Source organism: Poeciliopsis prolifica, unplaced genomic scaffold (assembly GCF_027474105.1).
Source record: "Poeciliopsis prolifica strain line A6 unplaced genomic scaffold, Auburn_PproV2 SCAFFOLD016, whole genome shotgun sequence".
In the NCBI taxonomy this organism is placed as follows: Eukaryota; Metazoa; Chordata; class Actinopteri; order Cyprinodontiformes; family Poeciliidae; genus Poeciliopsis; species Poeciliopsis prolifica.
In genome coordinates, this window is record NW_026562391.1 from 4,656,395 (window position 1) to 4,684,218 (window position 27,824).

Below are 27,824 nucleotides of genomic sequence, written 5' to 3' on the forward strand. Positions count from 1 at the left end.
CTACTTGAATCTAAAATAAAGCCAATCAGAATAAGGAAGAATGACCTCTGGTGGTAACCCAGCGATTATGGCTGAAAAACTATATCACCATACATGGGCTTCATAGCAGTTCATGTTGATAATTATTGATTAACAGTATTTCATACCTTCAAAAGAAAAAGCTAAACCGATGACATGACCTTTCCTGTTTTATCCAACGTTTTCACTCTGCTCTTTTTTAAGCCTTTATGAGGCACAGTGGCCAAACATAAAACTGCTGCTGTGCAAGTTACGCAACAGGTTGTTGCTAGGTAACCAAAGAGCAAGAGAGTTAGCTGATGCATGAGAGGTTGAGCAGCTAAAGCCTTTCCTCAGCCTACATCCCCCAGAATGCCATCTGGTTTTTGCTCCGAGTTCTGTGAAATGATTGAAATTAATCACATCTAAAGGTGATTTTATTTATATGTATGTGTGTGTTATTGATTTATTACCCAGTCCTAACCTGTTGGAAGCTTTATATATCTGGAATGTTATATTTGCAACTCTATCAAATTAAAATGTAATTTTATACTTTTAATTTGAATAGATTCACTATTACTGAATAGTGAATCTATTCAGTAATGCTGAATAAATCAGAACATTCAGAGATTTATATAACCCACTCTTTATTTCAGTCTTTGTAAATGTTAGTAGCTTATGCAGTATAGAGGGGGAAGTATTTTTTTTCATCTATTTAAGCATTTTAGTGCTACTATGCTTCTGTTTCTAACACCATGTAATAGACTGTTGCATGACAAAACATGTTGCAAGAATGAATTGCACATTACAGTCAAGTCCAGCAGAAAAGATTAGTTTCCGAAGCCTTTCTCAGCCGGGAAGTTTAATAAGCCTTGATGGCCTCTGCGCAGTGGTGAGAGCGGAGAAACCGAGGGAAGGAGTCCTTGGCCATCAGGCTGTAGATTCTCTGCTGCGCCAGGCTGAAGGTGTCGGCACACGGGGAGTCCATCACGCTCAGCAGAGCCTCACGGGTCTCAGCATCCAGGTTCACCTGACATGGATGAAAAACTGGAGGTGAAGACAAGCGTGAAGATTCAGAAATGTTTGGCACTGCGCTCCTTCACTGACCTCCAGTGGAGCGTCGGGGTTGATGAACTGGTTGAGGATGCTGCTGGCTTTGGTCTTCTGCATGTTTGAAGGGGAAACCCTGTAGTCCTCGCAGGCCAGCCAGAACTCCAGGTTCTCCTCGCTGAACTCTGAACGCAGGAACCCTCTAAACGCCTGAAGACCGACTGAAAGGACAGCGACACAGAGTTATGCAGAGCAGCATCAAGAAGACATCAGCCTGGAGGGAAAGCTTCCACGCACTGTTGTTGAAGGCAAGAGTCATTTTATATTTTCATTTAGTGTTTAATAATTATACCATCAGACAAACCACAATATAAAGTTACATTCTGGCATTTTAAATACCAAAATCCAGCCAAAATATACATTTTTTTGCAAATAAATTTCTTTTAATATTAAACTGCATGTGTGGTCAATTTAAAATTAAAACAAGATTGTTCTCCATTCAGTGAGGTGGGTAGAGTCCAGAAATTTTGCTCAAGTTTTACTTCATGATAAGATAACTCAAGTAAAATTAAAAACTCCTAAACGTAAATTGGCTTGAGTAAACTTAGCTGAATAAATGTAACCAGTGACCGACTCTGATGTCCCTAACAGATTCAACAAGTCAAGTTTAAATGTAAAAACATTTTTTGCAGCATCTGGAAAGCAAGTGGATAAAGGATTGACTACCAAATACAAATGTACTACACTCGTGACTAATACCCTTAATTAGCTTTAATGATGGTGAACTTCCTGTTGAGCTGCTTTTATTTTGAAGGGACGGTTTCCGGTTTAACCGTCAGCGTTAACGCAGCTTAACGGCAAAACAAATAAAATATAAATCGCGTAACGGAGCTTAAAATGCATCTTGTCATTAGCAGCCCCACTTGACGGAGGCAGAAGGTAAAAACATCAAATGTTTTCAATACTGTGTGACGTAAACTGTTGTCTAACTGTATTCCAAAACTAAAGTTAATTGACGTTGTAAACGTTGTTTTAAGTTGTGTGAAAAATCATAAAGCGTCACGCACAACCTGCTCGGCCTGACTTTAATACACTTCCGCTTCTTCCTGAGTCCTTCCTCTAATCCTCACACATCTCGTTTTCTCTCTTTCCAATTTATTGAGAGTAAATTCCCAAATGTGCCAATAATTTCACTCTTCACGGGACAACTTTCAACAGCAGAATGAATCGTGAAAGACATCATTATGGTTTCCTTTTTCTGCAACCGTTTGTGTTTTGTTAGTAATTCTGAGGTGAGTTTCTTGTACGTGTTTTAAAAAGGAAATAAGCCTCCAGGTGTTAGGTTTGCCATGAAACAAAACCCAACAGAAACACAACAAAAAGTACTCTTATTCTGTATTTTCAGATATTTGTGGTAATAAATTAAAAACATAAAAAATATTTCTAAACCTATAAATCTGAAACATAAAGTACAGGTCGAAAACAAATATGTTTCAGTTATATTTTTTTAAATAATAAAAGTGTAGCTAATTGTAAATTTAGTTGCAAAACGGTTATTTTAAAAAAAATATATTTTTTTATATATGACACATGTTGAGTTCGATGAGCATAATTTCTCAGTTTTAACATAAATCTACAAGAATAATTTATATGCTTATTTTAAAAAGTGATTTTATTTACTTTTTTTTTTGCAATGACATTCTAATTAAATGTCGTCTTACAGCAAATTTCTATTGACATGTCTGCCGTATAGTTAATAAGTTTGTATACGAATAAAATTAAAGACTTTGAGACATTTTCTCAGTGTCTTTCAACCAAAAGTCATTTTAAAAGATTTTTATCAACAGAATTTCAAATAGAAATGAAGTGACCTACTCTTGCTGCCCAGCAGAGTTTCCAGATCCTGAAGGATTTTTCCATCCTGCACCCTGAAAATTAGGCAAACGATTCATTTAAAAATGCATCGTTATTACCACATATTTCACCTAAAACCAACTTCACTTAGTTACTTTTGCTTGTGGTGGATCTCAGCCAGGTGGCTCAGCTTCACTCGCATCCCTTTTGCCCTGAAACGCATGAAATGACATTTTAAGCAGTTTGAATCCCAGCAAAGTGTAATCACAAAGGTGTCCTAGAAAAACACTCACTTCTCCAAGCAGGAGGAAGGCAGGTTGGAGAGTCCCTTACACATATTTCAGAATCAACTCAGTGTGATCGCGGTAGATAACTTTTGTCAGTCTGTCTCCGGGGCTCGAATGCGCCGCTCTTATATACGGCGGTGGACATGTGGCTTATCTGATCCGTCCATCTGCTGCTCTCAGGCCAGCAGGTGTGGAGCTGGGAGCGGAACGGGGATGAGATGGGGAACAGATCAGGCAGACCTGTCAGCAGGAGACACAAAGCAGGTCAGTGTATATGAAAGGAAAATCAAAGAAGCAGCCCTGTGCGTGTGTGTTTGGTCAGGGTACACTGGCCGCCTCACAAAGGCCTGTGTTGGTCCAAACATGGACGCTCTGTGGACTTCTGCAGAAAGATAATGAAGTGATGATGGAGGAGCAGGTGGAGGAGCCGTCTGAGAATGAGTTTTATAACGGACAAGCAGTTTGGCTCTGCAGTGTCAATTATGTTGCTATTGTTCACACAGCACTGACAGCGTATAGGTGTATGCTGGGCCTTGAAATTGTGAGTAAATGGATGAACTTTTCCACAATTTCTTATTTTAAAACCACACATTTTATTGTATTTCATCTGATAGTCCAGCTGAAAGTAGTGCATACACTGAAAAAAATAAGTCATTGGATGAACATAAAAAAATTATGGAAGGATTTCCACCTGATTACTTTGCTTTATTTCAGCACCATGACTTGTGTTACTCCTATTTAAAGCAAATGTGTTAGGTCAACCTAATTTATTAAGATTATTCCAATGTAAAGCAAATGTGTTGGCTCCACTTGTTACTATGGTGATTCAATGGGTGATTCTAAATCAAACATGTTGGCTCAACGTAATATATTGTGGTTATTCTTATATAAATAAAATGAGTTGGCAAAACATAATTCATTAAGGTTGTTCTAATTTAAACCAAATATGTTGGCTTAAACAGAATTATGGTAAGGCAATGGATGATTGTAAATCAAATGAGTTGGCTCAACTCCATTCATTAAGGTTATCCAAATTCAAATGAAATGTGTTGGCTCAACATATGTTTTAAAGGTTCCTTTAACTCAGTTACTATAGCATGACCCAGTGTAGTGCAATACAGCCCGCCCAACTAATCTGCAATGTTTAGGACCAAATCATTGATGTAACTTCATTAAGATGAATGTAAATCTAGTTGAAACCACCTTATTTTACAGTGGTACCTTCACACTACCTGATTCAGTAGGTCCAACTCACTAAAAGCAAGTTAGCTCAACAAATATGCTTCATGCTAAAAGACAGCTAGTTAATCGTGTGGAAATCCTTTCCATTATTTTATGACGTTAATTCAAAGACATATTTTCAAGCGTTAATCAAGCATTTTAAGATAGCACTAGGTGAAAGTGTAGGAAGAACACTCAACAATTAGAAAAGGTACAACAAATTGTATTTTCAGAATTGTTATACATCGTTTTTTTACACAGCACAAAACACAGCTGAGTTGGACATTGAAATAAAAAAACAACTACAAAAAGGTTACAGTTTCATTTCCCAGCCAATTCTTTACAACATAAAACATGTCAGTATAGTTGCTCAACTTAGAGAACCGTAACAATATAAATCTTTTCTACTGCAGACTTTAAACACTCATTTTCCATATGAAACTTTACTCAACTTAGCGGTGAGTTTCATATTGAGAACTTGTGCTTTCTTTGATAAGTTCTTTCCATCCAATTTCATTATTATTTTCTGTATTACTTCAAAGGTATGCTTGAGTTACTGAGCAAGTTGAGTGCTGAACGCACTAAACTTGAGGGTAGCTCAAGTTTAGTGCGTAGATTAGTCCCAGCAGCATCACTATTGCAGAAGATACACTGCCCAAGCTGTTCATAACTTCCACCTCCTCCAGGACAATCCCAACATCCAGATGTGCATCGGCAGCCTCTGCACCCTCTGCTCAAATGACGATTCCGAGGACAGCCTCGGCTTTGGCCATTTCTGCGCATTCATCAACGTCCTAAGGGAGTTAGGGAAGGGTATTGGGGGAGAGACAATTCACATGTAATTAAATAAATAAATTAAGATTGACATTGATTGAGTCACTCATGGACCTTAGTTGGTGAAAGTATTTTAACAACTCTTAGGAGTTCTATTGTAAACACAAAGAGAATTTAACATACCATGTACTCCCCACCAGCTTCTCTGGATCTTCATTTAGGTACACACAGACATTTGAGGATGCACTCTCGTCTGACCTCAGCAGTGTCTTCCTAAATATGCAGATCAAAAAACAATGAGAACAATCTCCAAACTCCAGCAGTATAGGTTCACACACTTGAAAACATAGCTGCATTCAAAGGAAGTCACAACAAAAGTGATCAGTGGCTTGCAGTCTATTTGAAAGATATTTAAAATTGTTAGTATCCCTTCATTATGCCATGACTAAAATGGAGTTTAACATCTCATTTAAACATCTAACTGAAGCTGTTAGAGGTTTAAATAAAGACATGAATATATCACCAAAGAAATATGTGAAAAGTACAGAATGGTCAACACAGTCTATATCCTTCTACTTAAATGAATATGCAAAGCATTCCATGTCTTACAAGTACATGGACAGTCTATGTGTGGGCATGGATAACGTCGCATATGCCGGTGTTTAAGTGTAAAATGTTTTAACAGGTCATATCTACGAGACAGAGAGAGACTACACTCCTTACATTTCCACATCCCCACGCAAATAAAGACAAATAAAACAGACTGGCCAAATAAATGTTTAGCTGAACTCTAGCTCTATAAGCTCTCTAACACTACATTCAGTCACTTTAGATCTGGCAAAACTTACTATTAGCCACTGAAATCTATAACTTGATAGCCGATGAGCCCCTTGACCAGTACTTACGCAGGTGGATTACAGACAGGTGATGTTCTGAAAGAGATCAGATATATTTTCAGCCATTAAAATATGCAATTCATACTGAACTGAGTTGTATCTTTTAGTACAAGTCCCTTGAATGCCTCATGAATATAACCACTGGACACTTGTATGCAAGCACATATGTGCAGAACAATGGTGAATTGAACATGGTAGAAAGCAATAGTAACAAAGGTCAAAATGAGCACAATCAATCAACACAAAAAACATCAACATTTCAAAATTAAACCAATGAACTTCAATATTGTTTCTGAGCTACAATTATTTGGGGACAACAAAGAAGAGTCCAAAAAACCCCAACATCTTTACAGCAGAGGAATATGTATTTTAAAGAAAAAAAATAGAAAGCTCAAGTCTGTAATAATGGATAATCCATTGAGAGTTTTAGCCTGACAAAATATACTAGAAATCCATAACTAACAGGTATTTTAGGAACATTTAACAAAGCTCAGAAAGCAATGCTTTCTGCAGGTTTCACCGACTGAAATGTAGGACTTTTTATTACCATAATTAATTAAGAATCTCGATGATGATAGAAAGGTACCAAAGTGTGTGTGTGTGTGTATCTACATTTACCTCCATAGTAACATTACTGAAATAGAATTAAAATAGTTAAAAATAGACTGATGTTAGATCTGTGTGTTAAAAATCCACTAAACCTCCAGGGAGCTCAGGAGGAGCAAAACTGTGACATTTCCGGGGTCCATTTGTGTCTCTGGCAGCAGCTTTGTGACCCTTACACTACATATGGCTCTGCAGAGTTTTTTCGCACAGAATGTACCTAACATGGTGCGGCGATAAATGTAAACAAAAAGCTATCTGCCTTAACCTAACCGACTTAATCTACAGAACATGAAATAATGTGACACAAGTATGGAACAAGTAGAAAATGGTGCAAATGGTAGAGAAATTTTAAGTTACATATTTTTATATGGATTTAGATGAAAATAGTTTGACTCTTACCTTCTTCAAATTAAGTAGATGCACGCCAGGAATCTCCCCTCTGCCCTTGAAAAAACCCAACAAGGTGCGAGCCAGTTATCTCGCGTGATTTTCCGTAATCTCTTGATGTCGCTGGATCCTCTTCAGCGGGAGATGAGTCTGACACAATAGCGCTTTGGAACTGACGTCACTGTGTTTTTTTTTATTAGATTAACTTTGACAAATATTGATATTGAATAAAATAAAATAAAAAAAACATATATATATATATATGTTTAAAAAAAAAAAATATATATATATATATATATATATATATATATATATATATATATATATATATATATATATATATATATATATCTTGGCACAGCCAAGATACTGCGCAGGACCCTCAAGCTCCCAGGCCTCTGGTAGAGGCCTGGGAGCTTGAGGAATTAGATGTATTCAAGTTGAGATAACGTCATTCAATCACGTTAGTTCAGTTGAGAGAAAAAACCGATTGTCTCGCGTGTTCTCGCGTGATATCCCGTGATCTCACTCGTTGTCGTCATGACAATATCAGTCTAACTATAATGAATCATGTTAGCTCAACATGATTCAATTTTATAAATGTGAAGTCGTGGAATATCTTGTTTATCCAACATGATTTTATCACGTTTTCGCTTCAAACCCAACATTATTGTGTGAAAGGTACATGATATTTTTTTGTTAATGTAATACGCCCCGACGTTCTTTTTTTTTTTGGCGGAAGATCTAGCTGACGTAATTGAATCACGTTATCTCACCTTGAATACATTTTATTCCATTTGCGAGAAAAAACCGATTGTCTCGCGTATTCTCGCGTGATATCCCGTGATTTCCCGTAATCTTGCGTGAACTTGCGTGATATCGCGTGATCTCACTCGTGGTCTTCAGCATAGGATCGGTCTGACTATAATGAATCATGTTCGCTCAACATGATTCAATTTTATAAACGTTGAAGTTGTGGAATATCTTGTTTATGCAACATGATTGTATCATGTTTTTGGCTCAAACATGCAATTATTTAGTTAACAGTACATGATATTCTTTTGTTAATGTGATAACCCCTGAGGTTCCTTTTTTACAGTGTAGTTCTGAAGTGGAAAGAAAAAAATAATAATAATAAAAAAAATTATAAATAAAAATCTGAAAACACTGGCATGAATACCCCTAGATAAAACCCAATGCAAATGCTGGCAGGATGTTTTTATTATCCACCATGCATGCTCTTTTTTCGGTTTGTAAATTTCTCATTGCTCTGTTTAAAAAAAATTGTAATTCTTCCAAAAAAAAAAAACCAAACTTTTAGTGCAATCCTAATTATTTAAGATGATGGCTTAAATCTGCTCTCAACCCATTAATTTCACATTTATCCACGTTTCACTACCTTCAGCTCCTTCTGCTTCTGGAGATTTCTGCTTTGACTTTTGCAAAAAAACTCACTAATGTACTTTTTGAAATTTTCTGCCCCGTTGAAAGACGCTAAAATTCCACAAAGTTCCACAAAATCCAGCTAAAATCTGCTAAAAAAAAAAAAAAAATTGAACCGCCTAAATTTCCGGGTGGCATCAACTAACTCCCTGTCTCTTTGGTAAACTAGCAACAACCCGTCGAGTAAACTCGTTGCGATTTCTAAGCAGTTATACCTTTTCATAACTGCTTAGAAATAAATTAATAATAATAATAAATCAACGGTGTGGTGTAAAAGGAGAAGGAACTGAAAGGTCACACCACCTGTTTGTCAGTATCTCAAATTAAAACAATAAAATGGATTATTTTCAACATCGGCTGACATGAAACGTCGCGCAGCCGTATTGCGCGGCTCCATCCTGCGCTGTCACGCAGCTCAACGCTGGCGGCCCAGGTTTGCTCCGGGTTGGACCCCGGGAAGCTGCTTCAGCTTAGCTCTGAGGGAAGGAGCTGATGTCCTCACTGTTTACGAGAAGCGGGAGTGAAATGCCAGCTGTCATGTGAGGAAACCTGAAGCCTGCGCTGCTCAACACACGGAGACATCGAGTACCGGCGGCCACTGCCTCGAAATGTTTGTCTGCGGACGTCAGTTATCACACTGAGAATAGTTCTGTGCTCCTGCATCTTTTTGGGGGGGCATCCAAATAGCTGCAAGTGCACAGATGGAAGCAAAAAGGGGCGAACTCAAAGTTTGCGTGCGTAAAAGAAAAGAGGAACTGTTATGGCGGTCAAGACCAAAAAAAAGAAAAAAGAAAAAGCACAAATAATCTGAACGTGTCTGGTGAATGAGAGCTTGAGGGAAAAATAAGTGAGCTGAACATTAAAGAGGAGAAACGCAGCTTTGGACCAGGACCGCATCCTCCACATTCACTCATCTGACGCACCGTGGCCGCCAGTGGACCGTCTCTCTCTCTCTCTCTCTCTCTCTCTCTCTCTCTCTCTCTCTCTCTCTCTCTCTCTCTCTGTCTCTCTCTCTCTTTTTCTCTCTCTCTCTTTCTCTCTCTCTCTCTCTGTCTCTCTCTCTCGCCTCTTCCTGCTCCGTGAACAGAGCTGCGTGAAGGAAATCCACCCTTCAACGGAGCGAACGGCCGGGACGCGGCGGATCCGCGTCAACTGGCTCCAGGACGCGGCCGATGCCTCACCCCCCTCTCCCTCCTCCTGCCCCCCTCCAGTCACGACCCTCCCTCTGCATGCGGCTGTGGACGGCGGCAGATAAACAGTGAGTCAGGCTGAGGCTGCAGCGGTCTGCCGGGTTTCATAATTAGACTCCAACAGCCTCCATAACTGCTCGAGGATTAGATTATACGCGATTATCATTGCAGCCTGCCTGCGTCAGTGCGCCGAGCTGTGAGCTGAAAATACTATTGCGAATGTGTCTTTTTGTCATTGTCGTGTAATTTGTACATGACTTCAGCATGAGAGATGATTTGGGCTTCAGCAGAAGTACAGGACAAGAATGTGCCCTTAGCTGACCCGAAAGAACCTGAATGTACTCGCTGGTTGAAAAAAAAAAAAACCCCACAGTCAACAGGGAAAATATTGTTTTGTTGTTGTTGTTGTTTTTTTCATTCTTGTAAACTGTGCCTGCCAGGGGCGGATTTAGGAAAATCTGGGCCTCTGGGCTTGGAGTCAGTTTGGGTGCCATGTGCTCAAAGAGTTGGGAAGATTCAGTGGTGCTAGGGGTTTACTGGTGGCAACCGGTCAGGAAATGGGCAGGGAGGGGGATGAAGGTGAAGGAAACGCTCCATACCGCGACATTGACTTCTGACGTTTGCGTCAACTCACGTTCTATCGCTTCTTTCTGAAAGGTTGCCCATAAACATGGTGTGGTTTCGAGAAATGTTTACATCACCTTCAAGGTGATGTAAACCTCACAAAAATTGACGTACTCTCTTCTTTTTTGCTTTCCAACGAAATGACTCCTGGCCCTGTGATCTTGTGTTTAGTTGTGTTTCTACTGGTAAAAGCCGCTGATGGAGCTACTAACGTCATTTATAATGTGTTCTCTTCTTTTTTCATATCCTTTCTGAAGAAAGTGCACTTAGCTCTGCATATCTATGTATAGTTGTGATTCTTTGATGGAGCTATTTAGCTCATATCATTGTTTTCCTCGTTTTTTCTTTCCGTGAAAAGCACATCAAGTTCATTGATCGATTAAAATGTTTGACAGAAATGTACACGAGTGCTTTCTCAACACAGAAAGTGTTTTTGACGGTATATAAATAAAATGAATTGAAATAAACTGAAAGATGAAGCCCGGCTTTCTTAAAGAAATTGTTAGAGCTGCTCGTATTGTAGGTCCCATGACAGAAATAAAAGTGTAACACTATGAACCTTAAATCGGTTCAAGTACTCTTGGTGAGATTTTTCAATACCTTGCCTGATATGTGCAGTAATACGACATTTAGTTACATCTGCTTGACTCTTTAATTGAAAAGACCTTCAGCACGACTGCGTTGGCTCTCGTTTTGGGCCGTAGGTGAAGCAGCCAAGTCTAAAAGTCCATCGCTGCCTCGGTGTGCAGGTATGGAGGACGTTCATCGTTCGTGATGAAGGTTATTGAATTGATGCTCTTGCATTTCAGCTGACTCTGAGTGACGCCCGGTCATGACAGCCCTGCGGTCGACTTGGATCCTGAAGGTGCAGTGTCTGGAAGGTGAACATTTTGTTCCAGATGAGGAGAGGAGGAAGCACTGGGAAGAGCTGTTCGAACAGCTGGACCTCAACAAAGATGGACGCATTGACATGCTGGAGCTGCAGGCGGGGCTTGCTCACAGAGGGCTCTCCGACGGCTGCCTGCAGAAGGTAAGGAACTACGAGGCCTGACGCACTCTCCATTCAGGGCGGATAAGGAAAGCAGGTTTGTATTTGATCACAGACTGAATGAAACTATGTTAAAAAGTCTGATGGGAGGTTTGGAGATGCAAAGGTAAAGCACAACTCACATATGGAGCCCTTAGTCCTTGATGCAGGTTCCAAACTTGACCTGATGACCTTTGCCGTGTGTCTTCACGACCCACTTTCTTATCTAACCACTCTTAAATAATTGCCACCTCAAATAATTTATGAAATGATAAAATTAAAAACAATAGTTTTAGATTTTTGTAACAGTGTAATAATAGCACGTTTGTGGGCGTTAGCACGCAGTGGTTTCTGTTGCGTTTAGTCAAAGTGTGCAGCCTTTCCACTGTTTTCATCCCGTAAACGCTCTTGAACCGTGAAACCTCCAGTTTGTTTGTGTACAGTTTGTACCGGAACATCAGCAGCGTGGCTGTGTTGTGAACACAGGCAGACAATTTAACTCTCCTCCGTCTGTCTGCGGCGCTTTGCTTTTCGCCGTTTCTCCATATTACTGTTTCTTTTTCTTCTTCTGCTTATGTGTTTAATTTGTAAAGTTAGAGAAAACATAAAAGTCACGACAGGAGAAGAGTTGCTGTGTGCAAGTGGCCACGTATCTGTAAAGGTTTCTGCATGTGGACATGTGAAGGGCAGCGTGGCGGTTATTTCTGTCTGAGGAAGCTGCTCTTGTAAGCTGAGAATGGTAACCTTTATTCCTGCTATTCTCCTTGTATTTTTTCATGTTTTATCTAGTTTTCTTGGTTATATTTCCGAGAAGTTTTGTTCAGTTAGTGTAAATACCATGTTTTTTTGGGGGGGGCGGTGGTTTACTGACCAACAATTTGTTATATTTTAGTATTTTAGGTTCATATGTATGTATGTGTTTTGGAGGGGATATTCCAGTAAAGCAGGGTGGCAATGCAAAGTGTGACCCGTTTGACCCATCAGCACAGGTGTTTAAGTAATTTTTCTCTTATCAACCGCACCTTTTGCTTTTATTTTGATGTAACAGTAAATATGGATGGAGAGAGGGAGGGAGGGACGTTCAGACAGACAGACAGATAGATAGCATATTTAAATTTATATATCTACATTGTCAGATTGTAGAGACTGGGGACACCAACGAAGACGGAGTCCTGGACTTCGAGGAATTCGTCGAGTATCTTCACAACCACGAGAAGCAACTTAAAGTCATGTTTCACCATATGGACAGAAACAAAGACGGTCTGTGGCCGAAGGGAGCTTGACGGAAGAACAATGAACCTCACTGTTATTTCGTTACAGGTTGTTTAATCCCAGCCCTTCTAACTTCCTTCTTGTGTTCTGCTGTCTCTTCATATCTGCAGGTCACATTGATGTGGAAGACATCCAGGACTGTCTGCACACCATCGGTGTGAATGTTAGCCCTGAAGATGCCACCAGGATTCTGCTAAGGTTTGTCACCCAGGCTCTCTTCATATCACTACACGGTGGTAGCCAGATTTGTAAACCGTTCGAAAAGCCACACAGAGTCTGGCTTTTTCACACAATCCAATGGTCAGTCAGAGTAAATATTTTCTGTTTTATCTTAGTTAGGCTTGCAAAAATAATTTATGTTTACTTAATGCCAGGATAAGAACTTTGTGAATGAATAAATGAATGGACCCAAGTCATAAAGTCTTTAAAAAAAAACACTGCAGTATATTTTAAATGCTTTATTTCACTATTTTTCTCATTATTCCAACAAATACCCGAAAAGATCATAATAAACGCTTTAATCCAGATCGCCCATTCACATTTTTTTGCTGACACGGTTACATACATTGAACTGTTGTTTTACTATTTACTCAAGTTATTGATTAATTGATTGCTAAATTAATTGACAATTATTTAAATAACCGAATTCATCACAATGAATCTTAATTATCCTATTAGAAATGAACTGTGCTATCATACGTTACGGCTGCAGTGTCTATGTCAGTGTGCCTGTTAGTACATTTGGTTTTTCTTCAGTATGGACAAGGACGGCACCATGACGATTAACTGGAGTGAGTGGCGCGACTACTTCCTGTTCAAACACCTGAACGACGTGCAGGACGTGGCTCGGTTCTGGAAGCGTTCAATGGTAAACGAGCTTGCAGAACTTGAACTTGAACAAGAACGTCTCGAAATAACAGAGACGGTGCAGTTTGTCGGAACGTCGCGGAAGTAGTTCCTACAGTTGGTCTCCAGGAATATCATGTCTGAGATTTATTTCTAACTCCCTGTTTTGAAATGTGCAGCTTGTTCTTTGTTCCCAATTTGTGGTCTCAGTAGATATTGGACACAGGCGAGCAGCTGACAGTCCCAGAGGAGTTTTCAGAAGAGCAGAAGAAGTCGGGCTATATGTGGCGGCAGCTAATGGCGGGAGTCATAGCTGGATCTGTGTCCCGAACCGGAACCGCTCCACTGGACCGCCTCAAAGTCTTCAGACAAGTCAGTCTAACAGCAGTAAGATGTATGAGAAAAGGAATCGTTTATACCTGACTATTCCTGCTCTGTACAGGTACACGGCTCCACTGATTTTAGAGGCAGTGCTCTGAGCGGGTTTAAGTACATGCTGAACGAGGGAGGACCATGGTCTCTGTGGAGAGGCAACGGAGTCAATGTCCTGAAAATCGCTCCTGAGACTGCCATCAAATTCTCCGCTTATGAACAGGTGAACACTTCTATGACACCTGTTGGATTTGAGATTTGAGTTGGATCTGTCATATCGTATAGTTAAATTATCACGAAATATGATTTGTAAATACGGCAACACTTAGCTTGTAAGTCAAACGCAGATGGATTATAGACTGTGCGTTATTAAAAGGAAAAGAAAAAAACATCTAACTTGGCAGTAAGAAGGTCAAAACTGTAGTCAAAGTCAAACAACAGACAATGAGATTCTTCCACAAATGACAGTCAGACCCTAATAGGTTTCAGATATCCAAATTTCCATTTCATGTGCATCGACATCTGGAATTAATTTGATTTTATTCCATTAAGTTTAATTTCTCTTTCATTTGAAGAAGTCCAGTACAGCAGAGCTCAGATCAGTTCAGTTCAAATCCCATCAGTTCGGATCTCTCAGTTCTACTCTATTGCAGTTCATTGTAGTTCAGTTCAGTGGGTTGTGATATTTACGAATGAAACTAAGATGTAATTAATACAAAATCTAATTCTTGTAGCTATATTTCCCTTTTTAGTTTATTTGAGCTCACAGAGCATAAATGTTTGACAGTGATACTTGTCCCAAACCTTTGCTTCCTTTGTATTCTGCATAGATCAAGAGTGTGATGCGCGGCCATGATGAAACAAGAACACTGAGGCTTCATGAGAGGTTTGTCGCCGGCGCTTTGGCTGGAGCAACAGCTCAGACAGTCATTTACCCGATGGAGGTAATGGGCCAAACATGTACGAATCATTGGACGGCACTAAGAGGAAACGCTACGGTTGCTTATAAGTGAGTCATCTCAGTCCCTCTGTCTGTGCATCAGGTGCTGAAGACGCGGCTCAATCTCAGAAAAACAGGTCAGTTCAGAGGAATAGCAGACTGCGCCAACCAGATCCTGCAGCGGGAAGGCGCCGCGGCCTTCTACAAGGGCTACGTCCCCAACATGCTGAGTATCATCCCTTATGCTGGCATTGACCTGGCCGTGTATGAGGTCAGAGGGACGCGCAGCTCTCAGTGTGGCGCATTTCCCCTGGCTCTTCACTTCCCACTCATTCTTGTCTTCCACAGACGCTCAAACTTGCTTGGCTGAACCGGAACACGGGCCTGCCTGACCCGGGGGTGATGGTGTTGTTGGGATGCGGCGCAGTCTCCAGTACATGCGGGATGCTTGCGAGTTACCCGCTGGCGCTGGTCCGCACACGCATGCAAGCACAAGGTTAGGACAGCTGCTGGCATCTGGATTCCACCAAACGTTTCAGAGAATGAAATAGTTTTATGTCAGCCAAATTGCATTATAATTCTAATTAGAGCAGATGTATGATTTGATTGAATCGACATTTTGTTCTAAATTGTCCTTTTCCCACATTTGCTTCCTGGAGGGGTGGACTGTGTTAAGATTTTAAATTTTCCCCGATCCCTAACGTTTGTTACCGGTTCAGTGGTATGAAGCTTACCTAAATTCTCTGCGCTGCAAACAACCGTCTTCCTCTGCAAAGAGAAAAGTTCTATTCCGAACGAGGCAGATATTAATTTTAATTCAGTATTTGGAAGGGTTGCCGACTGAACGGCTTTGTTTACTTCCTCCACTGCCTTGGCTAAAACTAGAGACAGACTACATTTCTGAAACAGTGCAGAAAATCGACATAATCGTTCATAATTTCTCTTTCTGTTCACTGATCGGTAAAAATCTACCAGGGGCGATCCAAGTGAAGGACAGAAACTCCAGATTGTGCTGCAGGCGAGACTGAATTCAGGCGAAACTGCACAGGAAGGCAATGGCCAGTTCTAAATAAATTAGACTAACTGAATGTAATTAAATTGAAAGAAATGCAAAAAGCAATTTTCAAATAATGATTTAATTTAATAAGGGTTGAAAGCAATCAAAACCGACTAACTTTAATCAACTGATAAATTACTAAAAATCAACTACTTTAGGTCTATTAGTTGTGTCAGTTTCTCTGCTGATATTTGAAATCCAAAGACTCAACATCTTCGGCTGCAATTCCCAAACTACTTTCTTCTTTTTAGAAGGAGACCCAAAGCTCCTAATATTCTATCAAAAATATTTTAAAAGTATTTTTCTCATTTTTCCTAACTTGATCTTTCCTATATCTCTCTCCAATCAGCTTCAGTGAAAGGATCCCCTAAACTTTCAATGCTGTCCTTGCTCCGCAACATTGTTACGCAAGAGGGCATCGCCGGACTTTACCGAGGAATCTCCCCCAACCTGCTAAAGATCGTCCCGGCCGTGAGCGTGTCCTACGTCGTCTATGAGTACATGAGAATAATGCTAGGAATGGACTTCGAGGGTAGGAGGGACGGGAAGGGGCATGGGTAGATAAAAGAGACCTGGTTTGTTGTGAGTTTTTATCTGCAAGCATGTGCAGAAACGTTGTCAGTGCATGGAAAAAGGGCTTCACTCGTGAATAACTTTGAGACAACTCGACTTGCTTTTGTAACGCCTTGAAGAAAAAAAAGACTACTGCAATTCCGGACGAAGAAGTTACCAGGCCCAAGCATGATGTCTTGCAAAGATATTCAGACCTCTTTCATGTTTTCACATTTTGTCAGCTAAAACTATTGCTAACAGATTCAGATGTTCTTGTCTTTCAGCGTAACATGCACTGCTGGACAAAATTATGACACATGCTCGGTCACCAGCACAAACCAGCTGGACAAACTATAAAAGAATATAAAAAGAAGAATAAAATAGAACGGGAACAAGAATATTTTATTGGGAGTCAACGTAACAGATCAAAACAAAAATCATTGAGAAGTGGAAGTGAAACGATGGGGGAGATGAGAGCACGTTTGCATTCAACCTTCTTTTCCTCTGATGCTCCTAAATAAAATTCAGTGCAACTCCATGCCTATAGGAGGAACTTAGTTCACAATTCTGCACTATTTTGTGTTGCTCTATGCCATAAGTCCAAATACAATACAACGAGGTATGTAGTTGTGACATGATGAAAATGTGAAAAGGTTTAACGGGTAAAAATGGACTTGGAAGAAAGAGCTGACTGGCATAATATGGCCTGTGCAGAATTGTGGCTTTGCTGTGGTCAAATAACCAAAAGGCCTGAAACTCACTGCTGGTCTTCTAGACCACTGGTGGATCCTGATAGAAATGAACCCTTGATGACATTAACCAAACCCCATTAGTAAGGGAAACGCAAGCAGTTTGTTTTCAAAATCAGGGTGAAAAGATGGGGAAACATCTAAATGCTGCTAAATGTAATGAATGATCAGCCTCCATCTGCACAGGCTGCTGTTAATTTCTGGAGTGATGTGTTGCTTTTGAAAGCTAACAGCCGTGTGGGGAGTTGAACCGACAAGCATCTCGCTCCTTCTGCTGCTGCTGCTGCAGGAATCTGCATGGATGTGTGGATCTTGCATGAACTTGCCAGACACAAAGTAACCTCTGGAAGGCAGCTCACCGTACATTCCTTCAGCATTGTTTTCTCTACCAGGTGGGGAATAGCGAAGATTGGCTGTGGGAGGAACCTGCACAGACTCAGGACAGTTACTGATGAGTCTTAAACTAATGTTACCAAAACCAAAGCACAATGACAGCCTGACGGAAAGCAGGCGGTCGGTATCATTGCCACATCTTTGAGTGAAAGGACGGTGGTGAGAAGAAAAGACGCACACCGAACTGCCTTTATGGACTGGAACCTGACAAAGACAAAGACACGCAAAGGGTTAAGGTGACTTCACCTGACATAACATTACAACGGTCTACGCAGAAAAGTGTGGATTGGGTGATACCTTTCAAAAGACTTGACATGGTGCACTGGCATGGCGTGTTTTCTAAAAGGTTCACTGTATCTGTTTGTACAACAAGAACTTACATTCACTGTAACTTCAGACAAACTGCATGCACTGTGCTGCTTTTGTGGACAATTTGCACAGGTTGTTTTAATGTTAAATTAAAAGAATTTTATTAAACCTTTGTACATTTTTGTCAACTGAATAAAAAGACAGAATTGACATTGGATCTGTTCCTCTACAGGTCTTTTGTATTATTGTGTGTGGAAATCTGGGTTATTTATATTTGTTTAATAAAGAGACATTAAATATTAACATGTTACATTCAGTTGATTTGTTAAGTACTTTGAAGGCAAATGAAACATCCCATATGTTGTAATGGCAGTGTTTCCGTAATAGATGCCACCACCAAAGATAAATGGATGGATGGATGAGTTTCTCCAGATCTTCAATCCTACAAAGGTTCTCCAGGTGATAGAAGACCGAACTTTGTAGCTATCTTTATGCGTCTTTGGACGTCCAGGTCTGAAACCTCGATACAAGTAAGGACGGATTCATGCTCGATGCTGACTCTACCATCTGCATGTAGGATGTGGCAGATGGTTCATAGAATCAGGCAACATTTTCCCGTTTCTGTTCCGTCTGAGGGAGACGCAGCAGAACAGAAAAGACCGACCCGGTGGGTCACGATGAAGGTCTGCGCGGACAGGGCTTCGTTCCCAGAGAGGATGCCACGCCGTAATTAACGCCTAACGAGGGTTAATTGTCCTGCCAGAAGGTGGCGATAGCTGTAGCTGAATTGGTAAACCGGTTAAAAGACTTCGGAAGAAAACCCTGTGCAGCAGGAAGCACTGTGATTGGTAATCTTGAGAAGTTTCTGCCGGGCGTGCTGCGCGGCTCGCGTTCCTGCCCCCCGAGTCCGCTCCTGGTAACCTTCCCGCTCCCCAGCAGCTTCGACCCGGGACAAAGCCTCGCCTGTTCTGCAGCCGTTTGCTCCTTTAGGGCAGCATGTCGGATTACGGCGGAGTCTCCTCTAACGGTGTTGGCGCTGGGGTGAAGAAAGACGCCTTTGCAGACGCCGTTCAGCGAGCCAGACAGGTCGGTCTGGAACGGGGGAAGCTAGCTAGCTGCTAGCATAGCCGACGTTAGCGTCTCGCTGCCATTCATTGGTTTTCTGTCTTTAACTCTGTTCGAGTCGTCGTTTTAAGAAAAACATAGACCGTAGAATGAAAATGTAAGCCTTTAATTTACACATAGGACGATTTTGGTATGTTTTTATGAATGAATTTAAGTAAAAACAAGCTAAGTTAGCCCGGTTACCTAGTTAATGTTTAAGCTTGTCGTAGAGGTCTGTTAGCATCCCGCATGAAACCTAATCTAAAATGTTACTCAACCATCTGCTGCTATATTTAAGCTCTGTCTCGCTGTTTTGCTACAGATCATTTAGGAATGACCGAAAACGTCTTGTTTACGTTTTATTTGTCAGTCGATGAGAGGACGCATGCCGAAAACGTGTCTGAGGACCTGAAACAGACTCGGAGGACGTTATTTCACAGTTGATTTGTCTGTTAATTATTACAACTGAGCGCCCATCTAACCCAAGGTATTTAACTGGGGTTAGAAAACAAATATAATGCATACGATCTTTCATTTATTGTGTATTTATACTTTAAAGACGTTGTTGGACATCTGCAGTGTATTTTATATATATATAGGCCCTATATATATATATATATAAAATTATATTTTTTTTACATATTTTACAAACATGACAATTTTTTTGAACAAACAAAAGAAGCGTGTGGCTCAAAAATGGTGAAGTCCCACGTTTTTCACACCTGAGGTTCAGGCTGTAATAAATGAGCAGAAATCCCAGCAATGTTTAATTTACTTTATGTAAAACTGAATCACTGCTTCATGTAGGTGACCAACAGGAAGGCAGATAAACATCAAGCGAAATGATTGACCTGTTTTAACATTTATAAAACTATTAATAAAATGTGCACTTTTTTAATTTTTGGAAGCATTTTATAAAATACAGTTTTATAAAATTGTTATTATAAAATCTGCACCCGTTGTTTTTGTTTCAGATCTTAGTGAAAAGCTTAGTAGACTTGGTCAATTTATTAGTGAAGTCACGTCAACCAATACTCCTGAATCTCTGTTATTTAGTACATTACTGAAGAGACGAAAACAATAACTTTCTCAAGAAATAAATCTATGTTGCATACGTAATCAGTGGCAGTGAATCTGGGGGTAAGGAATCTAATTAGTTAGATTTTTTTTCTTGTATTTGTTCGTCTTCTCCCTTTAGTGAAAGCAGTAGTTTGAGGTTTCAGTCAGAGGACACTTACAAAATTTCTAAACATGTTTTAGAATTTGACGCTCGGCACCAATACCAAGAAACGGCTCAAATGAAATATGAATATTTCACACACTACTGTGCTGACGATGTACAACTTTAGTTTTGTGTTTCTGATGATTTATTCAATGTGGTGCTTCTTTGTATGTTCTTTGACGATCAAACAGAGGCATGTTGCCGTGGCTTCTGAAAATTTCGTCTACTTTTGGTCGGACCGGGTCTTTAAACAAAACAAGCAGTTTAATAAAATTAATATTGAAGACTGCAACATGCAAATAATTTTCTCTCAAACGCAGAGAGATGGAGGCTGCAAAGAAACAAAAAAATATTAAGTGAGCTGCAGCTGTTATCTTTTTTTACATGCCGTTTGTGTTCTGCGTGCTTCAACCCTGCTGAGAAGTCGGTTTGCTAAACAGAATGAGTCCAGTGAGAACTGGACTTTCTACCGCGAAAGTTTCATGGAACCTTTTAGAAATTACGATTTGGTTAAAACTAAACAGGACCTTAGTTGTAAAAACTGTGCTTGGAACAGAAACGGAATGACCAAAAACATGATGGCGGCAGCTGAAGACTTTTCAGCCAGCTGAGTGGCTGTGCTCAGCAGCATTTGTGAGAGGATTAAATCTCCTCTCTATCAGGGCTGCAACCAATGACTCTTTTAGCAATCAGTTATTCGGTAGACTATTCTGCCAACCATTCGGATTAAGAAATTGGCACATTATCCAAATTTTTCATTCAACAATTTAAGCAGCTTTATGCAATATGAAAAATATATTATAAGGTGCAATTAATTCAATTCCTTTTTAAATTAAGAAAAACATTTTTTTGCCTAAAATGCAACACCATAGCATTCCTTTAGGAAATGTGAACCAGGTGAAGATGAAACTGCACAGGACTTGACTAAACCATATCTGCAAACATTTATGTTTTTATCTGAAGTACAAAATGTATTTATTTCTTGTACAATTTTGACTGTTACTGTTCTGAACACATGCATTTTTTTTCAGTAAAAGGCATTTTGAGTCTGAATTCTCCAGTTAATTAATTGATTACTAAATTAGTTGAAGGTTATTTCAATAATTGATAAATCCTTTTTCAGCCCTACTCCTTATAGAGCCGCAGAAAACTCATCTCTGGCATTTCGGTGAAAATACTTCAAGCGGGAGGTTTAGGATGATGGAAAATGTGACTGATTTTGAGACTAGTGCTGGTACCAGTAACTGACCCACTACCAGTCCTAAATATTAACTGGTCTTTCTCACTTAGTAATCAGTTTGTCCTTTTCTTCACCCTCTGCTCTCCAGATCGCAGCCAAAATCGGTGGAGAGGCAGCGCCCCAAGTGACAAACAACGGAGGAGCTGAAAGTTATCCGTTCTCTGCACAGAAACGATCCCTTGAAGAAGGAGGTGGGAAATCAAAATCAAATAAATCTAATTGTTTTTTTTTTAAGAATTCCTACATTCGCTTAGTAGGAATGCCCAGCTGTTTATTTATTTTCATTTGTTTTCTTTCAGATGAGCCAGATGCTAAGAAGTTAGCATCACAGAGTGAAAGAGATTCAGCAATGTGTATGTTCAACTCTGTGGATTTCTGAAAAGCTTTTGCTTTACTTATTCTCCAATTAATTGCGTTCTCCATGTTTCCCTCCCTCACAGCTATTGGAGCTCAGTTAGCTGCTCTGTCCCAACAAAGGTGGGTTTTTACTCTGCATTTGTTTTTTGTTTTTTTACATGAATGCTTTCAGCCTCAGTGGTTGTGTTAAACTGATCGTTTCCCTCTCCTGTATCTCCAGTGTCAGGTCCTCCACTATTACAGAAGAGTACAAGGTGCCTGACAGTATGGTTGGCCTCAGTGAGTACAAACCCAAATATTTCACTTGAACAATGCGGAAAAGAGCTTCACGTTGTTCAAATTAAATTCAAAACGTTTTTTTTTTTTTTTCTTTTGTTCCCGCCAGTCATTGGACGGGGAGGGGAACAGATCAATAAAATACAGCACGACTCTGGCTGCAAGGTTCAGATTGCGCATGGTGAGTTGCGTGAATCTCCTTATTTTGCAAAACTGTTGTATGATTTGCTTTAAATGTAACAAGCATTTTGTCTCGTTTATTTACAGACAGCGTCGGGCTTCCAGAAAGAAGCATTTCCCTGACTGGATCACCAGAGGCAGTACAGTAAGTCTAGAAACTGGGTTTTTTTTTGTTGTTTTTTTTTTTTGTTTGTTTGTTTTATTTTTATATTTTTTAAAGAATTCAGTTAGCTTTTTTAAAAAAAATTAAACTTATTCATTTTAGGGTTGGTAAACCCATTACAAAATAGCCTTCCTGTTACCATTAGAAATGTGTTCACTTTCTGACAGCTTTGATGACAAGCTTCATTTCCTTTAGGAATGCATGCAAAGCTATTGTCGATATTCTGCTCATGTCGAAAAAACACAATTTCACAAATTGCGGTATTTCAGGTAAATAAAAAATGCAATTCAAATTACTTGTGAGTAAGTCTGTTCACAGTGTAAGCCATTAACAATCATGGAGGCGACGGATGTAAACACTAGATTTATATTTCAGGAGTGTTCATTTACACTCACCGGTAAATGAATGAGATCCTAAATACATGCAACGTTTTTGGAAAATTATAGTCGGTGACCTATGTGTTGCAGCTCATCAACTTCTGATGAACAGCATGATGCTGTGTGACCTCTGAAGTCAGCTGAGCAATGTCTAAATCAAAAATACGAAATGCAAAAATACGACCATAGGACCAAATTTGACTTTAAGATTTTATTGCTCGGGCTTTTGCAACCCCCGAAAAAATGTGTTTTTCCAAAATTTACATTTTCTCCCAGGAGGGCCAAGGCTTTTCTAGAGGACATTGTGTCCAGAGGTCACGATTCAAGTAACGGTCAGTCTGGCTCCATGCAAGAGATCATCATTCCTGCAGGAAAGGCCGGACTAATTATTGGTAAAGGAGGAGAGACGATCAAACAGCTCCAGGTGAGATGTCCGTGCTCTGCTTTGGAGAAATATTTATAGAATCAAATGCTCCAAAGCTTTTTTTTTTTTTTTTATCATCGGTGCATCATGTTCCTGTTATAAATTTCTAGGAGCGAGCTGGAGTTAAAATGATTCTTGTTCAGGACGGATCACAGCCACCAAACATAGACAAACCCTTGCGCATCATCGGAGACCCTTACAAAGTGCAGGTACTGTCTGGACGCAGACAACACGGGCTCGTTTTAAGACAACACGTCCGCTTTCGTTTCTCACTGCCTCTTCTCTCTGTGTCTGCGTGTTCCTGCTGCAGCAAGCAAAGGAGATGGTGAATGAGATTCTACGAGAACGGGATCACACTGGGTTTGGAGATAGGAATGAATACGGCTCAAGGATGGGAGGAGGCGGCGGCATTGATGTCAGTGATTCCTATTAAAATGTTAACTTGAAGACGTGTATTTTTCGGAATTTCAGAGTTGTGATCAGATGTCTTGTAATCCTACAGATAGCTGTACCGCGACAGTCTGTGGGAGTTGTGATCGGTCGCAGTGGGGAGATGATTAAAAAAATCCAGAGCGATGCTGGTGTGAAGATCCAGTTTAAACCAGGTGAACCACACACAGGCCAGATGCTGTTAGTGTTTTTGGTAATGAGGACCGATTTTATTTCAGTACAGAAAACTGAATCAGATTTATTTTGCTTTCTTAGGTCTTGATCCTAGTTTTTTTTAAAATTATTTTTATGTAAGATTCCCATTTTGACCATCTAAGGTTACAGCTGGGTATGACTCTGCAAAAATGAGGGTTTTTGTTGTTGTTTTTAAAAGTGCATTGCCTTAAATTATTGATCTTAAGGATACCATTATCAGGAGGGCTTTCCCTCCCAGGCACGGCTCCTTACGAGTGAAATTTGTACACTCAGTTGTCCGTATTAAAACAAATCCAAAGGAACTTAAAATGCTTGTTCCTTTTTTATTTACTATCAAATGTCTGCACAGTCTAACTAAAAAAAACTCTGTAACAACAACTCTGGCTGTTTTTAGGGAGTTTGATTGTTGTATCATTTTATGAGCTCACAAAAATAATCTCCAGTCATCTCTACACTGGCCTCTGTCTGAAATACTAGAACACATTAATAAAACAACGTCCTTTCATAAAGAGCCTTAATTACTGTGGTGTTTTGAGTGAGATAGAACATAATGATTTAAATTGCACAGGCTGTGCAACAGGTTGTCATGACAACCAGGTCTTTACATCCAGGGCCAAATCTTGCATGCAATGATGAAGATGCTACTTTTATAGATCCAGCACTTTGACTGAATCACTGACGTTCACCCTGCTCCAACTCTGGTCTTTAGAGTTGTTTATCAATGCTGTGTAAATTACAGATGACGGTACAGGCCCTGATAAGATCGCACACATCATGGGCCCTCCGGACCAGTGTCAGCACGCTGCTTCCATCATCACTGAGCTGCTGCAGAGCATCCGTGCCCGAGATGAAGGCGGGCAGGGGGTGAGTGGGAGGAAAGCTCTGGATTTCAGATGTTAGTTCCCGTGCTTTTGAGGGAGGGAACAAATGGCGTGTTGCTGACTGGAGTATGGTGCTTCTGCCATAGGGCCCTCCGGGTCCCGGTATGTCGTCGGGAGGCCGAAGTCGCGGTGGAGGTCAGGGCAACTGGGGTCCTTCAGCAGGAGAGATGACCTTCTCTATTCCCGCGCACAAATGTGGGCTCGTCATCGGCAGAGGGGGAGAGAACATCAAGTCCATCAACCAACAAACCGGGGCGTTTGTGGAGATTTCCCGTCAAATGCCGCCAAACGGCGACCCAAACTACAAGCTGTTTATCATCAGAGGCTCCCCTCAGGAGATCGACCACGCCAAGCAGCTCATAGAAGAAAAGATTGAGGTAAATTTTGGTAGGCTACTTATTAGAAAGTCGCGTAACTTCTCGACCAATCCTTGAACGGTTTAATCTGGATTTCCCAGGGTCCTTTGTGTCCAGTAGGGGGTGGTCCTGGTTCTGGAGGTCCAGGTGGGCCGATGGGCCCCTATAACCCAAATCCCTATAATGCAGGGCCTCCTGGTGGAGCGCCACAGTAAGTGCAACGTGCTGCAGTTGTTGGTTTATTTACATTTAGACTGGATTGAAGTGTTTAAGGTGTTGTGTACAACTTTGTAGTGGAGCTCCTGGGGGTCCCCAGTATTGTTCTCAAAGTTGGGGAAATCCTTACCAACAGTGGCAAGCTCCAAATTCTCATGACCCCAGTAAGTGTCTCCAATTGACCACATTCTCTTTTTCTGTGGTTTTGAAGCATGATTTATTTTATTGGTTTTGTTTTTATTTAATTTAATTTTATTCTCTTTAGACAAAGCAGCTGCAGATCCAAACGCAGCGTGGGCAGCGTACTACGCTCAATATTATGGGCAGCAGCCAGGGGGCGCCATGGCCCCCCAGGCACCAGGCGCCCCTGCAGGAGCAGGGGACCAGGGCCAAGGAGCTCAGACTTGTGGGGGCCAGCCTGACTATACGAAAGCCTGGGAGGAATATTATAAGAAGATGGGCATGAGTAAGTTGAAACAAAATCTGACTGAACTTTGAAATGCAGTTTAGTGGCTCAGGCTGCACCAGTCGATCTGCCAGAGATTTGAATCCCTTAAATTTCTCCTGAATGGTTCTTATTGGTGAGCAGCAGGAGCAAATATTGAATTTATGTTGATACTCTTTTTTTTTTCAGGGGATTAATGTGTTAATAAAAATCACAATGTGGTGATTAGGAACAGGAACAAATGATGAACTGATGATTAATCGTCAACTAATGTTTTTTTTAGATTAATATAAGTGACAATCGATAAATAACAGTCCACTCAGACTTTCTTTCAGTGTTGTGGGGTTTGTGTGTTTTGTTGCCATCCAGCAGAAGGCACCTGATCAATTCCTGATCCAATTGATCAGGAATAAAGGCAGCAGGGCCTTTATGCAAAAATTATTTCTTTCTCTCAAACAACGTGCAGTGCATCTTTTTTTTTTTCTTATCCATTGTTACAGAATATGCTGACGAGACCTCAAAGAAAACTGGAGATCAATATTAACAAGGAAGACCATGCATCTCTAGCCTTGGTCACACTCAAATCCTACAGCGAATTGCTTTTTTTTTTTTTTTGTTCTTTTTTTTTTTTAATGTTTTTTTAGCTTTAAAAAATACAATTGCAGACAGAGCACAGAAAATTACAATCTAAATTTGATAAGCGAGTTCAAAATATTAAAACAGCCTCATCTGATTAGCATCACACGATAAACTGTGTATCGAATGACATCTTGATGACTTTAATAAAATAACTGGTGCATCTCTTTAATCAATTTTATGACTTACTGATGGATTTTTTTTTTTTTGTCCAGCTCAGCCAGGTGGAGGAGCAGCAGCAACTCCAGGCTCAGCACCAGCCGCTGCAGCTGCCACACCAGGTGGCGCTGACGCTGGTGGACAGCAGGACTACAGTGCAGCCTGGGCTGAGTACTACAGACAGCAGGCCGCCTACTATGGACAGGCAGGACAAGCTCCCGGACAGCCAGGTGGTCCACAGCCGGGACAGCAGGTAATGCACTTTGTTGCTTCTGATGAGATGTTTTTTTTTTTTTGGAACAGATGTTCACAACCTAATATCTCGTACTTTCTGTTGAGGGTGCCAATTTATTTACTCTATGAGAGGACCTTTGCGCACAAAAATAATCTCGTGTCTGTTTTCTCTTTTCAGCCCCAGTAAACCAATTGTTGATCTGTTGGACGGATGTGTTGGATCTCAGGATGCGTTTACTTTTCCTTTATTTGGCTTTAATAAGACAAGGCCACGGTCTGCCTATCCCTCATAACGTTATCCATGTGACAGTTTTTTTTTTATGGATTTAAAAAGGGGAACACAATGCGCCCATAAATTGAACAAAGCACTAAATATCTTTCCTGTTCGGTTTTCCCCTTTACATGACTGCCTCACCTCACTATTCAAGTAAACGTTCCATTTTTTTTTTATTATAATAATTACTATTATTTTTTATGAAAATGTGAAATGAGCAATTTTGCTTGCAAGCTATCACAGCAGCATCTCAATACTGATTCACATTTAGTATTTCCCTTCAGTTTTCAGAGGGTACAAAAAGCTGTCTAGCAGTATTTGGAATATATTCACTAATTATCTTTGTATGAAAGATAATTGCAAAGTTCTTTTGACCTAGGTACTTTTTTTTTAAACATTCCTAGTGTTTAATTTGCAGGTGTTAATCTTCCTGCCGTGAGGATTTTTAAATTGTATTCTTTCTTTTTTTCCAAGAGGGTATTGAGTGTTTGTAATACCTGTAATGCTACTGAATGCTACAGAAACTGAATGCGGTTTGGCAGCAATTGGTCACTAATTGCCCTACTAACTGTAGGCTGGTTGTGTGTGCATGTATATTTGTGTGCTTGACTGCCCTCCTTTTCATTCTCGGCTTTACTTTTCAAACATTTTTTCCCATTACGGTCTGTCCTATTTTTATTTTTTCTTTTCTTTTTTTTTACGGTTTGTTTTTAAAGACTTCAATAAAACATTAATATGATACCGCGGTGCTGGTGTGGCTCAATAATTATCCACTTAGTGATTTCATAT

At 40.2% G+C, this 27,824-nt stretch overlaps 3 protein-coding genes and 1 long non-coding RNA gene across 9 annotated transcripts; 2 read left to right on the forward strand and 2 right to left on the reverse strand.

Annotated features, from left to right (window-relative positions):
- Positions 1-696: 696 nt before the first annotated feature.
- si:ch211-196h16.12 (regulator of G-protein signaling 5) lies at positions 697-3,298 on the reverse strand. The gene is made up of 5 exons (XM_055041057.1): positions 3,195-3,298; positions 3,057-3,113; positions 2,923-2,975; positions 1,105-1,268; positions 697-1,027 (listed from the first exon to the last, which is right to left on the reverse strand). The coding sequence occupies exons 1-5, from the start codon at positions 3,236-3,238 to the stop codon at positions 860-862; spliced, it is 486 nt and encodes a 161-aa protein (XP_054897032.1). The 5' UTR covers positions 3,239-3,298; the 3' UTR covers positions 697-859.
- Positions 1,874-18,149, forward strand: slc25a23a (solute carrier family 25 member 23a). Of its 4 annotated transcripts, XM_055041056.1 has the most exons (13): positions 1,874-1,986; positions 3,369-3,452; positions 11,139-11,359; positions 12,493-12,616; positions 12,739-12,826; positions 13,385-13,496; positions 13,688-13,846; positions 13,917-14,069; positions 14,677-14,790; positions 14,890-15,057; positions 15,135-15,282; positions 16,193-16,375; positions 17,537-18,149. In XM_055041056.1, the coding sequence occupies exons 3-13, from the start codon at positions 11,162-11,164 to the stop codon at positions 17,545-17,547; spliced, it is 1,458 nt and encodes a 485-aa protein (XP_054897031.1). In that variant the 5' UTR covers positions 1,874-1,986; positions 3,369-3,452; positions 11,139-11,161; the 3' UTR covers positions 17,548-18,149. The 4 variants fall into 4 exon arrangements, with proteins under 4 accessions (XP_054897031.1, XP_054897027.1, XP_054897030.1 ...); XM_055041052.1 differs by having other exon boundaries at positions 16,193-18,149; XM_055041055.1 differs by lacking the exon at positions 3,369-3,452 and having other exon boundaries at positions 16,193-18,149.
- Positions 4,617-7,249, reverse strand: LOC129366932 (uncharacterized). Of its 2 annotated transcripts, none has more exons than XR_008606666.1 (4): positions 7,085-7,249; positions 6,032-6,115; positions 5,381-5,456; positions 4,617-5,203 (listed from the first exon to the last, which is right to left on the reverse strand). It is a non-coding gene; the product is annotated as an uncharacterized LOC129366932 (long non-coding RNA). The 2 variants fall into 2 exon arrangements; XR_008606665.1 differs by having other exon boundaries at positions 5,367-5,456.
- Positions 18,150-18,507: 358 nt separating the features above from the next.
- On the forward strand, positions 18,508-27,774 carry khsrp (KH-type splicing regulatory protein). Of its 2 annotated transcripts, none has more exons than XM_055041189.1 (18): positions 18,508-18,932; positions 21,501-21,603; positions 21,712-21,765; positions 21,853-21,889; positions 21,990-22,048; positions 22,155-22,226; positions 22,313-22,370; positions 23,042-23,189; positions 23,300-23,398; positions 23,500-23,604; positions 23,692-23,794; positions 24,574-24,698; positions 24,802-25,092; positions 25,173-25,282; positions 25,366-25,451; positions 25,553-25,753; positions 26,584-26,780; positions 26,940-27,774. In XM_055041189.1, exons 1-18 carry the CDS (start codon positions 18,843-18,845, stop codon positions 26,946-26,948), a joined length of 1,947 nt encoding a protein of 648 aa, XP_054897164.1. In that variant the 5' UTR covers positions 18,508-18,842; the 3' UTR covers positions 26,949-27,774. The 2 variants fall into 2 exon arrangements, with proteins under 2 accessions (XP_054897164.1, XP_054897165.1); XM_055041190.1 differs by lacking the exon at positions 18,508-18,932 and adding an exon at positions 19,356-19,437.
- Positions 27,775-27,824: the final 50 nt, after the last annotated feature.

Excerpts from the sequence above, each read along its gene's own strand:
- khsrp (XM_055041189.1), top strand. The coding sequence starts at position 18,843 with ATGTCGGATTACGGCGGAGTCTCCTCTAACGGTGTTGGCGCTGGGGTG. Across the intron at positions 23,190-23,299 it reads AGACGATCAAACAGCTCCAG|GAGCGAGCTGGAGTTAAAAT; the intron begins GTGAGATGTCCG and ends ATAAATTTCTAG. Across the intron at positions 25,283-25,365 it reads CCTCCTGGTGGAGCGCCACA|TGGAGCTCCTGGGGGTCCCC; the intron begins GTAAGTGCAACG and ends ACAACTTTGTAG.
- slc25a23a (XM_055041052.1), top strand. The coding sequence starts at position 11,162 with ATGACAGCCCTGCGGTCGACTTGGATCCTGAAGGTGCAGTGTCTGGAA. Across the intron at positions 13,497-13,687 it reads GGTTCTGGAAGCGTTCAATG|ATATTGGACACAGGCGAGCA; the intron begins GTAAACGAGCTT and ends TGGTCTCAGTAG. Across the intron at positions 14,791-14,889 it reads CAGTCATTTACCCGATGGAG|GTGCTGAAGACGCGGCTCAA; the intron begins GTAATGGGCCAA and ends TCTGTGCATCAG.
- si:ch211-196h16.12 (XM_055041057.1), bottom strand. The coding sequence starts at position 3,238 with ATGTGTAAGGGACTCTCCAACCTGCCTTCCTCCTGCTTGGAGAA. Across the intron at positions 2,976-3,056 it reads GAGATCCACCACAAGCAAAA|GGTGCAGGATGGAAAAATCC; the intron begins GTAACTAAGTGA and ends CCTAATTTTCAG. Across the intron at positions 1,269-2,922 it reads AACTCTGCTGGGCAGCAAGA|TCGGTCTTCAGGCGTTTAGA; the intron begins GTAGGTCACTTC and ends CTGTCCTTTCAG.